General features: G+C 26.3%; 1 protein-coding gene across 5 annotated transcripts in view; it reads left to right on the plus strand.

Moving 5' to 3' along the window:
* The window catches only part of LOC112687566, a 109419-nt gene that overhangs the window by 31701 nt on the left and 62749 nt on the right, over window positions 1–14969 (plus strand). For all 5 annotated transcript variants that reach the window (XM_025560316.1, XM_025560315.1, XM_025560317.1 and 2 more), the window contains exon 3: window positions 11763–11928. In XM_025560316.1, coding sequence (XP_025416101.1) covers window positions 11763–11928 — 166 coding nt within the window. The remainder of the gene's footprint in view (window positions 1–11762; window positions 11929–14969) is intronic.

The following is a 14969-nucleotide window of genomic DNA, read 5'->3' on the forward strand; positions in this document are numbered from 1 at the left end:
AATATTTAATAGAACATTGTTATTTTTCCCTCTACCTTACGTAACATTTTTCCAGTTAAAAATAATTCTTTATAGGTTTCAAGCACCTTTATATTAAATTTTAAATCAACACAGATGTTTCTTAAAGAGATTATTTTGGATTTTTCAGAAATTGAAAAAAAGTGACACATCTAAAAGAAACATGAGAAACATTTTGGCTTAGGAAAAGTTTTTTCATTATTTTAACCATTTAATAGTCTCAATAAATTGATTTTACTTCTTTTAGTTATATATACTAGTTATTTTCGTGTTATTCAAAATACATTTCAACGTTGGTTCTAAATCAAATTTTGAAAGCTTATACTTGAAGTTTAAGTTGAAAAATTATTTCATAAAATATATTCCATTTAAATTTTTGTATAAATTGCTTATTGGGTATTTCTGGAGTTCCATAAACTAGAAGTATAAGAATGTTTTCAATAATGTATTGTTTTAAATTTATTATTTGTTTCGATTAAAAAAATTATTGAGCTCTAAGACTAACATTGATTACATAATATACATTAAAATAGAAAAATTTATATTATTCTAACTTAAATTAATTTAAAATAACTCTAAAATATGTTATAGCATTGTTATAAATGAACTTTACAATTGGAAAATAATAAAATATATAATTAATATAAAATTAATTTTACTATTGTGTTATTTCCATATTTAGTTTTGTTTAAGATTAACTACGAGTATAAGATAACTTTTAAAGGTTTCAGTATACTATTTATAGCTTATCTTTAAAACATTAAGTTGTGTAAAAAAACTGACGCCTAGTTATTTTTCCAATATATTTAGAAAATAAATTAGTTGTTATTCTATATATATTTTATATTTTTTAAAACGATTTTTTATTACTATAATAATGAATAAGTTTATTCTACATTTTTTATAGTAATATATCAATAATAAAAAAAATAATATTATTGCTAATCAAATAATAGGTTATTAACATTCATCTAAATAGTATGCTGAAAATTTCAATAACCTATTTGCAGTAATATATTTAGAAATTTATCATGGAGGAGGTCCAGCTAATTTTCAAAACACATTAAATGGAAAACAGATCCTCCCGTATCTCCTAGCATTTCACATAAATATAAATTAAATGTATTACTATGCATGTACATAAAACCTTTTGATGTTAATACTTATTTATTTTTATCAAAATATTTTTAATACAAAATCTAATTTCCTAGAATTTAATGCCAATTCATTGATGATTTCATCAACATCTAGATGTATGTCTTGATGAATAGACTTCATTATTAGTCTATAATCATCTAAATACTAATAAAATTATAAATACAGTTATAAGTTACATTGTTATTTTGTAAGAAATATTAAATAGTTCTGAAATAATTAAAAGATTACTTCGTTCATAGTTTGATCTTAGAAATGTTTTTGTCCTTTTCAAGGTTGAAAAAGATCTTTCATATGTTGCTATCGACACTGATTATATGCAAAATAATTTATTTAGAAAATGTATACTTGGAAAATCATTTTTTGGGCAGCTCAAAAGCGTTTAATTTACTTTTGATGTTAACTTGTTGATTACATATTTTTATTTCATCAAAAACATTATCATTTTCAATTGGTAGTAAATAAAACTCGATCAAATTCTCAAATGATAACCTTTCTACATCTATAAATGTGCAATTAAATAAACATTCAAACCCTATAAAATATATACAAAACATAATATTTAATACCGGTTTTTAAATTAATGTAGAAAAATTGACGTGAAAAAAATCTTTACAATTATTTTTTTTTTATAATCATTGAGTATCATCAAAATATGCACAATATATTAATACTTATTACCAAATATCAATGTTTAATATAATTTGTTTTATCAGATATATTTATAATGAATAATAATAATAATAATAAAAATAAACAATAAATAATAACTATTTTCCAATATTCTAAAATTACATCTAGCTCGGCTGCCGTCTTACAAGATATTCTGCTAAAAACTCTAGTTTTAGCATAGATATAATATTGGAGCAACGATTGTGATGAACTTAATTGCATCCGATTTTTTTTTATTTAAACTTTTTTTCAAATTGTTACACAGTTTACTATGATTCTTTTTTTTTGAAATAAGATCTTAAAATATAATTACAATATTTTGAAATTTAGTATATCTAAAAAATGATTACATATTTTCTAAATACTTTTGCTAAAATTGAATGTACGAGGAATAGTACAAAAGATATTCCTATAAATTATAACTTTATTTGCAAAAAAAAAAAAAAAATCAGTCTAGAATTTCCGCCGTAATTATATTTCTTCGGAGACCATTTTTTGATCGAAATTGTTGAAATGAACTTCTCTTTTATCTTTTCTTATTTATTAACAAAAATAAAACAGATATTTGAGATAGGTAATATTATTTAATTTAATTATTGTTCCCTAGAGTTATATTTTTCGACGCATACAAGGGCGTTGTTTGTTACAATTTATGATGATAAATTTTATAAAAAAGATTTTAATTTTTTATCTACATGCATTATAATTATTCATAATCCTAAAATACTAGTTCCTTTATGTTTTCTATTTCATTTGTATTTGCACAAAAACTCATTTATATAAATATATATATATATATATATATAAAAAAAAAAGTTAGTCACATTTTCAGTATACTTTATTTCATTATATTCCATACATATTTTCAACATAACGATTTACTATATTTATCATTCATCAAATAATAAATAATGAGTATGGACTGTAAAGTGACATGTGGTCAACCGATATTCTGTGTGGTATAGTTTAGACGCAATTACACGGGCTAAGTATGTCGATAGCATTGAGGTACACAACGTCTTAACAAACCAAAATAATAAACAAAAAAACCTTATTGATTTCCAACTGGTAACAACCATGCATAACAAATTTTGAAAACATTTCTTTTTCTCAATTACGTATAAAAAAATAAAAAAACATTTTATGTGATTACAAATTAAATTTGCAGATGTTTAAATAGTTATTTATGGGGCCAATGAGGAGGATCTGGATCTCATGGATTTCTCCATAAACTCACCACTTGTATTATTTTCAATTCTGAATTCTAAGCATCTTATAGTATTTCGAAAAATATTTTTTAGGGTAAATATCTAACGAAAAATAAATTACAACATATGAATAAAAATAATAAAATATCTTAAAAAATATAAAGATTATCTTTTAATTAATATCGATATTATATAGTAATACATTTAAAACAATTAAATAAGTAATGAATTATGTCTTCCGTGGCATCATTTTAATAATTATTTATAATTTTTCCAAATACTCGAAATTTGATTTTTCACAGTATTTCAGTTTTGATATTATTTTCACCTACTAACTTGGTTTTGCTATATTTTCTGGGAACCATATTTTATACTATAAATACTGTTACCTACTCATAGTCAAACAATAAAAAACATTTTAATTGTTGCATATTGATGTTTTATTTGCCCACCGTCACACAAAATATATATTTTACTGCATTACAATTCGTTGACATAATAAATACATGCACATATATATATATATATATATATATATATATATATATATATATATACGTATATGATTAAAAAATATCGAATACCAAGGTTACAACCTACGTTAAGTGCACAAAAATTAAATTTTCTTTTGAACAATAACATTTATATACGATAAATATCATAAAGGAGAGTCGTATACCATTTATGTTCCAATGTAAAATAGTACACACATCATAGACGTAACCACTGTACCTATATATTTGTTATGACTGTAATTGGAGGTTATGGCATGCGCTGTACGGTCAATTTATGGTTATAAGTATTTACTTATTATTTATTTTTGTAGTTTTCAACAGCCTTCGTATGCATTTAAATTATTTTTAATTATTTTTATTACTTGTTAAGCTGGACAATTTATACTGGTTGAAAATATAAAATTACATTTGTAAATTGTACATCATTGTGATAAATCTGCTTTTTTATCAGGTCAATTTCTATCTTCCCCACTGTATACATGTTATTTGGTGCAAATAAAATACCAATTATCATAGTTGCGTGTTCACAAAATTAAATCGACACAAATGTCTGTATGATTTTGGCGTTGCTGTAATACAGTTTTCCAAGTTTTTATTGTGCTCAATTGTATATTATACACGAAGCCGTCAGCATAAAAATATTTTTCTTTAAGGTTTTAAAAACAAGATAATTCGTTTTATTTCAAAATAAAAAAAACAACTAAGCTACACAAAGATGCTTTTATTAAATATACGTGGATTTAGTTATAAAATATGTCGTACGCTGTATAGATATTATGTATCATCTATATAAATCTATACAAATATGGACATTACATATTTTGGTGAAAAAAAAACCCTTAAAACTTTTTAAACATACAGCAAAAATATTGTTTTATCCTTTTTTTTCTAAAGTTTAAAATTACCTTAAAGCTCCAAATACTATTCAGTTCATTGCATATACCCTACTCCCATTTATTATTGTGTGTTTATTCGTGACGTTTCGGAATAATTAAAAACGTGAAAATATCCCGATATTTTTATAATAATCCCGAATAATCCCGAATAAATATCCCGATAAAATTAACTGTTATGTTATATTTTGTCTGAATACATATAGTTAAATAATAACATTAAGATGCATTGCCTGTAAGTTATAAATGTTATAATTAACAGCAAATTTTAAGTAATTTAAAACTGGATGTACATTGTTGCAGTGCGTAGGCGACCTAAGACAAATGTTACCACTGTATGTTGATTTTAACAAATATAATGCGCAAAGAATTTATTGGAAATTGATTTATCATACAACAAAATTAATAATATGGTGATCATGTTAGTTACTGATTTAAAGAAAACAGAGTATGGGATATCACTCTTGGGTGTTATTGTAGATCTTATGCGATGGTTCGTTGTAGATTTAGTCATATTATTATTATTTAGGTATACCTATTTATATTTTATGTGTTTATGTTTTAAAACTATGTTGAATTATCGAATTTGATAAATTAATCTGGACAAAATCTAGGGTGATCTGTACAAAACTAGTGTTGATTGTATTATAGATTAAATATAACAAAATATTCAATAATATTTCATTATTATTTAATTTCACTTGGTCAAATATTATTATTTTTTTAATAGTAAATTTAATAAACTCTTCAAATCATAATACTCCAACTAATCTTAATTTTATACATAAGAATATAAATGTTTTTAGAATGAAAATTTTTATTATTTCTTAGTCATATTTAATCTCCTTTTTTATGTTTAGAAAAAGTTTTAAGGGTTTTGAAAAACAGTAAAACTTAAGTACATTCTATCTAAGTACGTTTGTATTGAAAAAAGTATGCCGCCTAAAACTTTTAATACAGATTTACTACCCGAAAGTTTGATCGTATGAAAATTATAACCATTATAAGACCATTTGATCGTTATAATAAAATTCGTTATTCTGAATCTTATCTATATAATATATCCATATAATATATTAGGAGTAGGGATATATTGTCTATAAGATGGAGCATGTCCAATATTTCATCCCAACGGCGATGTTTATCATCGTTTATTTAATATTTATATAATTTATATTAAATAAACGATGAGAGACCGAGAGGCAGAAATATGAAAAACAAATCCCTCTCGATCTCTGGTATACACTGAAAAAATAAAAAAGGCATATCGTTTATACATTCTCTGTGTTTACAGTGTTGGTGAGCATAAAAAAAAAAAAAAAAAATTAAAGTGAACGAATTAATAAATAGGTAATTAAACATTAATAAATAATGATTGGCTCATTTTGGCTATTGACTTTTTAACTTTAATACATCTGATATTAACTGATTCTATTCAATAACTAACCACTATGTCATTAAAAATTATTCAATTGCCGAGTTATTTTTAGTTATTTTAAAAAATAAATAAGCGATTACAAAAATATTTTTAAATAAATGTTATTAGTAGGTTATTGATTTAATATTTGAAAAAATAAAACATAGTTATTGGTAATATTTTATTTGTATCAATTGTTTTATTTTTGGAAGATACATTCGAATTATTCACATATTTAATTTATTTTAAAGTCACATTTTATTCCTAATTATTAATTAATTTTGTAATTATTAGTTTGTTCTATAATGCTAAAATTATTTCCAAATACATGATTTTGTTCGTTTCTGTACAAATAAGAAATAATTGTTCTATTTAATTAATTGGGACAATGAGATATTAAGTTGATGAACGGGAAAATTTAATTTAAAGCACAATTAATATAATCCTTTTACTTAGTGTAATTTTACAAATGAAAATATTAGTCACCAATATCAAAAATTCTTCAAAATAAAAACCGAATAATTCTTTTTGAGTAATTCTTAATTTATTTTACATTTTCTTACGTAATTCTCTCTTATTATAAAATAATTGTACTTTCGAATTTTCTTCTTTTATACTATGTATTATCAGTAATATGTATAACGTAATTATAAGGGCATGTATTATATTTAAAAATTAGAATATTAATTAATTAATTAATAAACGAAAATATTAAGAACCGTTACATAAACAGATGATAATACATTTTCAGTTTTAAGAATCAATCAGCTCTTTCAATAGTTTTAGAAGATTTTAGTGAAAATGGTAGAAAATGTATGTTGATATGTATCTATGTATGTATCTTACTCTTTTTTTCTTTTTACCAAATAACATTATCTGAATATTAATTTTACTTACCAATTTATCAATTACTACTCTTATTGTAAGTGTGAGGACCAGCGGTTATTTTTAGAAAATGAAGGAGATTTTATTTCTCAATTGCTTGGAATTCATAATATATTATTATCTCAACTACTTTGGTGGCTTAAATCAGTGGCAACAATAAATAGACATAAAACAAAATTATATGACCGTGATAGTATGGTATCGGCCGTTTCAGGTTTTTTGATGTTTGTCACCTACTGTATCTACGCAACTAAAATATTTGCTTCCATTGATTTGAAATTCAAAAACTTAAAAAATAAATTTGCCCCTAAAATGCCGGTTTGGCTTAGCGACATTCTAAAAACCAAGTTGGTTAACGTACGGCAAGTGAGTAAATATGCTTGTGAGTTGTAGGCTAATGTTGTAAAACGTTCAGATATTCAAAATGCGTATGAACAAAGACCTTAACATTCCCTCTCCCTGTTTCATCAATTCTCAAAATGGCATTCCTGAAATGTCAAACGACCGCAAACTGCGGTGTGTTTGTGACGAGATAAAACAAAAAAAAATGTTGGTGTAGGTATTATTTTTGGCTTAGACTTTTTGCATTTCGTATTGAAACGTATTTTCCAACGAATACTAGTAAGACTAAAACGGCTGATTTTCTCTAGGCGGCCACTGTGAGTAGGTAACACGGCAGGAAAACTATGGTTAGAGTACCTCTGCTCTACACACATATTGTTGTTATGTACCAACTAAATGTAAATATGTATATCACGTGTATAATTTGATAAATCTGCATTTTTATCGGGCCAATTTCTCTCTTCCCCACTGCATACATGTCATTTGGTGCAAATAAAATACCAATTATCTTAGTTGCGTGTTTACAAAATGAAATCGACACAAATTTCTGCATGCTTTTGGCGTTGCTGTAATACATTTTTCCAAGTTTTTATGGTGTTTAATTGTATATTTTATACAAAGCCGTCAGCATAAAAAAAAAATATGTTTCTTTTAGATTTTAAAAACAAGATAATTCGTTTATTTCAAAAATAAAAAAACAACTTTAAGCTACACAAAGATGCTTTAATTAAATATACTGACTTTAATTATAAAATATGTCGTAGGCTGTATAGATATTATGTATCATATATATAATATACAAATATGAACATTACACGTTTTGGTAAAAAAAAACCCTTAGAACTTTTTAAATATGTAGCAAAAATATTGTTTTATCTTTTTTTTCTAAAGTTTAAAATTGGTTATTGAACACACATATTGTTGTTAAATACCAACTAAATGTACTAACCTACGTGTGTGTGTCGATGGCTACGAGTTCTGTGAGAAAGGGATGGGGTAGGTATGAATTCGTGAATGCGCGCCTGTTGTTTTTCACTACCCGACGCGTACATACTTATGTACAACGACCCTCTTTCTGCCGCGACCCTCTTATAATTTACACTTGACCTTTTATGTGGAGAATGCGTGTACCATCGTCGTATACACGGTTTATATATATATATATATATATATATATGAGTACGTATAATGTACCAACAATTGTAGTAGTAATAGTAGTGGTATTAGTAGTAATAGTAGTAGTAGTAGTAATAGTAGTAGTAGTAGTAGTAGTAGTAGTAGTATTAGTAGTAGTTGTACCTGTAGCAGTAGTTGTAACGAAAGTTATAGTTACAGTATAGGTTATATGTATTTATATTTTAGCAGAGTAATAGGTACGAGAGAGTAGTAATGGCTTCAACGATGTTATTATTTAAATTATGAAACAACGTGTTCGTGCTCACCGTAGTATTCGATAATCTATATAGCTGAACATTTACGCTTTCCAAACAATGTACACACATAGTAGTCAGTCACCGCAAAATAAATAACATAGAAGCACGCGGTTTTATTCAATTTAAATAAACACATAGATATAGTTGTATATGTAAACGTATAAAATAGATAATATAATATTCGAACGTACCTATGTACCTACATGATTCGATTAGGACGCCAGCCATCATAAAGCGATAAATTATTTTAGTGCCATTTGCCATTCGAATTTTCCTCTTTTTCCCCTACGCGACAACTCAATGCAATTTACGACCATAAAATAGTATATATTTAATCGTGTATGTTTAACGGTAAACGACTAATACAGTAAAATAATAAATATTTTGACGCGTTTTCAGTTTTTTTGTACACCAAAGTATTTACACCTTATTGTCAAAGTCTGGCCCTGAGAACCGTGGTAGGTGGCGAAAAGGAATATTTCACGGACCACCTACCCCTCGATGTATCGTCGGGAGAATTATTATTATTATTCTCTCTGCCGCCTCGATGATGTTCGCCCATCTACTGCGCGGCTGGTTGGATGACAAATGGTTTTGTTTTTTCCGGATGTTGACGCCAAAACAACTGTTATACTACAGTAGTATACCGTGTTCATTATATATATACATAATTTTTTTTCATTCCCTACAAGATTTTTGGCGCCGTCTGTTTTCCCGAGAAAATTCCGATTTATTGCGTATTCTTTCTTTGTCCTCCCGCACCCTGGGCCTCACGCAGAAATCAAGAAATCACTTGCACTACACTTGTATCTACGAGTATATAATTTTATTAAACATAAATGCGTGTTAATTTTACATGAAATCGTTCATCACTATTACTAATATTAATATTACTACTACTACTACCAAAGCCATAGCTAGAAAACGATTAAGGGGGGAAGTTAGACTGCCTATAAATATGTTTTTACTGACAAATTTAAATACATTAAATTAAATTAAAAAAAAAAAAAAAAAAAAAATGGGGGTTTTAATCCTAACTTCCCCCCTGGATACGGCCCTAATTAATACTACTACTAATGTTATTATAACTACTATTTCTATAATAATAAGCATCGTGCTTCGATTCGGTATCGCAGCGATTGTCAGTTTTCGGACTTGGTTATGTGTTATTAAATAAGACACGAGTATTATTTCACGTTTTTCTATGGGTTATATAAAATAACCTTATAATTCACATATTATTTATTTAAATTAGTAATAGTTATTAAAATAACAATGTACGTGAGTTATAAAGTTCTTTTATATAACCCAAGGAAAAACGTGAAATAATATTTGTGTATTAATAAACAGACAATTTTGGTCGATATATGACAAAATGTGTAATTTTATAGTTTTTAAAGAAATTAATACATATTTCCTTATCGAAGTAATTGCGTGTACAGCAAAATATCTCATAAATTTATTTATTAATGGTGGTATATAAAATGAATGTTTCTGATTTTATCAGAACTCTTCAAAAAAGAAAAAAATGTGTATTAAATGGAGTACCACTTATATCAAGTATATCAATAAAATACACTAAATATTTTTGAAAATTCGTCATCAAATTATACCTTGACGATAGTATAACATCTGTGAACGTATTTATATTGACGGTATACTACTTACATATACAATGATGTTATTTATAAGAGTGTTGTGTGACAATACATAACATATAATATATAATATTGAAGCTACAGATTTTATTGTTGGTGGTGCCATTTTGGTCCCGAGACAATAGCAAAACCGAAACAATTCTTTTTTTAGTTGATCACAGTTATTACAAATGCATCGTTTATTGTAGATTGTATAATATGATCAGCGATAAATGATACATGACATAAAATAAATAAATATAAAGAGAATGCGAAATAAATTCCAAGACATAATCCGTCTAAGTACATGGAAAAACTACATTACAATTATATATACGCTTTAATAATAAGTGAATATATATACACATGATGAGGTGAATTTACGAGGACAGGTTACGGTGCTTAATCTGCTGTTCGGGGTGCGCCTGAGGAATTTGTAATTTCTGACTTTGTTCGTTTCCTCCTATCTAGGGTTATTTACAATTGAGCGTTAAACAAGTAACTTTTTATCTTTGTTACAACTATTGTAGTTTTGATTTTAAAAACGTACGTATTCGTATCGTATTATTTCATCATATTTCAATAATACCGTGTATTATTCTAGGGAAGTATGTTTATTTATTATTTCTATAATATTATCGGATTGAGATAGGAATACGGTTTTTATGAAATGCATTAACCGAAGATAGAATTTCATAGAAAAATGACCAGATGATCATAAAATGTATATACAAATAAAATAATGATCTCCTTGACAAATTACGTACACGTTTAATTATTTATTCTATGTTGTTTTAGAGTTAATTTTTTTATTTGTTATCAACGTTTAACCGTATGTACAATATATCGTAAAAAGTTAAAAACGAGATGAGTACCTACTTGTGTTGAATTATGTTCACATTCCTAAATGTTGACACACTACGAATGATGTGTTTTTTATTGCATTATACGGATACTAACAAAATGTGATATTCTTGTTCAATATTTGGTATCGTGTCACTTCTTCTTCTTCTTATGTGACTTCATAACTCTGTGAGAGTTTTGGCTGCCACCATCACTAATCTCCAATAATAACGATCCTGTATTCATTTCCTCCCGATCTATTACTTCCAGCTTCTCTAGATCTCGTTGCACTTCATCCATCCATTGTTTCTAGGGTCTGCCTTTGGGTTTTCTGCCTGTTGGCTTGTATTCAATTGCTACTCTAACTTTATTTGTTTCTTCTCGTCTTATTGTGTGTTCAAACCATCGGATTCTCTTTCCCTTTACATAACTCGTTTTGAGAGATACTTTGGTGATTTCCTTTATTTCTTTATTTTTTCTTCTACGCCACCTGTTTATTTTGATATCAAAAACTGGTCCACATATTGTTACTTTATTCTCAAAGCTTCTGAGTTTTCGTCTGAGTCACTTATATGAAATAAACTATGAAATCACTAAAAATTAATTACTTCACCGGTTAGGCAATCTTATAGCACGTACAAGCATAACCGTCACCCCCAATTCACTATATATCTCTATTCGTGGCAAAGTCCATGGGAAATATTCGTAGGCAATACTGATAATGCATTATATTTGTGTTCTCAGTGAGGATCAACTATACGGCTGCCGGTACGACATTGTACAACTATACCATCAGCATTAACAGCAAACTTTTGGCTCGAGGACAACCCGCGGCCGACAGTAATTTGCTGACGTTCAATTGGTCAGCTACTACAACTGATCAACAGTTGCATAAATATCTGACGTTCAGGTAAGTTTCTGTTAATAATTTAGACATAACATAACTGTTTACAATTGTTTTTTTTTTTTTTGAATCAATCAACTGTCTTAAAATTAGTTCTACAGAGTAGTACTGCGATGCTTCATCGAAATAGCACGATGCAATTTTATTTGTTACACGTGTAATTATTGACACGCAAGCGTTAATCAATATTTAAAAATTACACATTTTCTAAAGTTTTTCTACTACATATATATATAAAGCAATGTTGAGTCAAGTCAAGTACAATAACATTGATTGATTGAGTTTTAAATATTAAAGTGATTTAAGACTTTCGTTTATTGTGGTAAATTAATTCACCTTTATTTAACAGACCGCAGAAAGACGTAACATAAATATTATATGAGAAGTATTATTATTTATTAGTTGTAATAAAATCGTAACAATATAAGACAATGATTAAAAAGGGTTGTTGTATGCCGCGAACAATTTCTGGCGAACGTAGCTGATATGATTACGTGTATTTTGTTTTCGAATTTAAGAACATTTGTTTTGTGTAAACAAAATGTTAAACGACACGGCGGGTTTGCATTCTACAACATTTCTCTAATTCGTATTACAATCATAAGCCCCGGTGTTTAAATTTAACATTGTGTGCGTGTAATGAATATAGTGTGTGCACAGCGTGATGCGACCAGAGAATAAGATAATATTGATTGTTTGTGTTCCGGTTACGATAATTTCACTTATTTTATCACGCAAAACATCCTCCTATAAGCGCATTATAATGTAGTGATGACGCATAAAACAGTTATGTGACATCTTGTTTACAACATTTAAGTAGTTGATAAGAGAAAGTAGGTATTTGTGTCAATTCAATATCTTTATTGAGTACAAAATATCGATTTAATCAAATTAAACTTTAGTTAACTTTTTGAAAATAAAAGTACGTTTCTGTTCTCTCTATCTCTTTATTTATCTCTTACTCTATTCGTTTAAATGCTGGCCAAATATTATATTGTAAATTTTGTTTTGCTATTTTAAAACAATGGTAAATCATTCTAAAGCCTAACACGCGGTGCTCAGTTATAAAATCGTATTGCCAAAATGTTGTTAAAAAAGGTTATGTTTACATTTTTTACGGTTTTTTAAACGATTCAAAGATTAGAAATATGATCGATTGAGAATACAATATGTAATCTCCAATAAATAGATATAATTATACAGATGACATTTTCTCTCTTCTGTTTCAAATGTCTTTAAAAATAGTATACGCATTTGAAATAATCTCTGACATATTCATCAGCTCAAATATGATAATTTTCTTACAACTTAAGTCTACAATTCTGTTATTCTATCGATTAATAATAACCCCATCACTGCCCCAATTAGTCTACGGGGGTTATTCATTTGCACCAAAAAAAAAAAAGGATTCGTTTTGAGTACAGCCTATTTGCTCCAAATTTATCAGGTATAATTATAATTAGGTAATATATTTTTTTCTCAAATAATAATTAATATAATTTTATTTAAATCATAGTTAGTTATACGAATATTTTTAAAATGATAATCAATAATAACTGTATAATACACATTTTTTTACAGAGTAATACAAATTGAAATTAGTTGATAGTTAATGTAATAATTAATAGTACTTACATATTTTATATTAATTATAATAAACTAATATATTTTTTTTACAATCTTTTCTTTTTCTATTAATAATTTACTATACAATTTTTAAATCAAATTATAGTCAATAATACGATTTTTTTAAAAATAATTCAATAGATAATACACTTATTAAACAATAATAAATTATTACTATATAATAGATTATATGTAATAATAGTTAATCAAAAATATTAATCAAATTAATCATAATAATAAATAATAAATAAAAATATAATAATAAGAAAAAATAAATTTTCAAAGCTTTAAAATATATATACTTATAAAAATAACTTTACTATACGTTATAGATACGACGTATTTAAAATATAAGAATTAACCAAGTCATTAATTTAAAACGTTTACACAGGTAAATTTGGTGTAAATTAGCTGTGTGAAAAAACATAATCATTTTTATTTTGGCGCCAATGGGCTGTACCCAAAACGAATTCATTTTTTTTTTTGGCGCAAATGGGCGATGCCCTAGTCTACAAGAACACACTTCTATAATCGAAACTTGGTCAAAAACGAAAATCGGAAATTAACAAAAAAAAAATCCATAAAATAAATAAATATTTACTTTGAAAAAAAAACATTGCCCTATACTATAATTCATATCAAATTCATACCGTCGTTCAACCAAATAGAATACTTAGGTTTAACATTAGACAAGCATTTCACAATCTTATTTAAAAATAAAATGACAAACACCAAACATCAAGATATTACAAGTTTTATCCATTAGTGTAATTAAAATTAAATCTAAAAACAATATAATTAATTTATAAACGAATGATAAAACCCATCTAGTCTTATGGAATTAAAATTTGAAGACTAGTTAAGTCGTCAAACAACCGCTAAATACACACACACCAAAATGTTACTTTTAGCTTAATTACGGTTATACTATGGTACGTTGGCGATATTTCCCTTTACAAAGACATCAACATCACAAACATAAAATAACTTGCCTCTAAATACTATAAACGTTTTCATTATTAATTTGACTCCACAAAAACTCCTCACAAAAAATATGAAAAAATATGTGTCCTCTTAAATTCTATCTGAAAATCCATAAACATTTCTAAAATAAAGTTGATCTTGTGATCTGTTGAAATAAAATTTCTTAAATTTATCTTTTAAATTGCCGATAGATATCTTCCCTAATAAAGTTACTCGTATGAATTATATTTGTTTCATTACATTACTTTTTTATTAGGTTGTACAGATTGTAAATTTTTCTATAAAATAATAAAAAAATATATTATTTGCAAATTTAAAATATACCATTATACAACCATAAACATTTTTTTTTTTAAATTAAAAATTTATAAAACCGGTATGTTTGTGAAATTTCTTATCAGATGGTTTTCATAATACTCGTAAGTATACAAAAAAAG

Source organism: Sipha flava, unplaced genomic scaffold (assembly GCF_003268045.1).
Source record: "Sipha flava isolate LNK unplaced genomic scaffold, YSA_version1 35_pilon_pilon, whole genome shotgun sequence".
Lineage (NCBI taxonomy): Eukaryota > Metazoa > Arthropoda > Insecta > Hemiptera > Aphididae > Sipha > Sipha flava.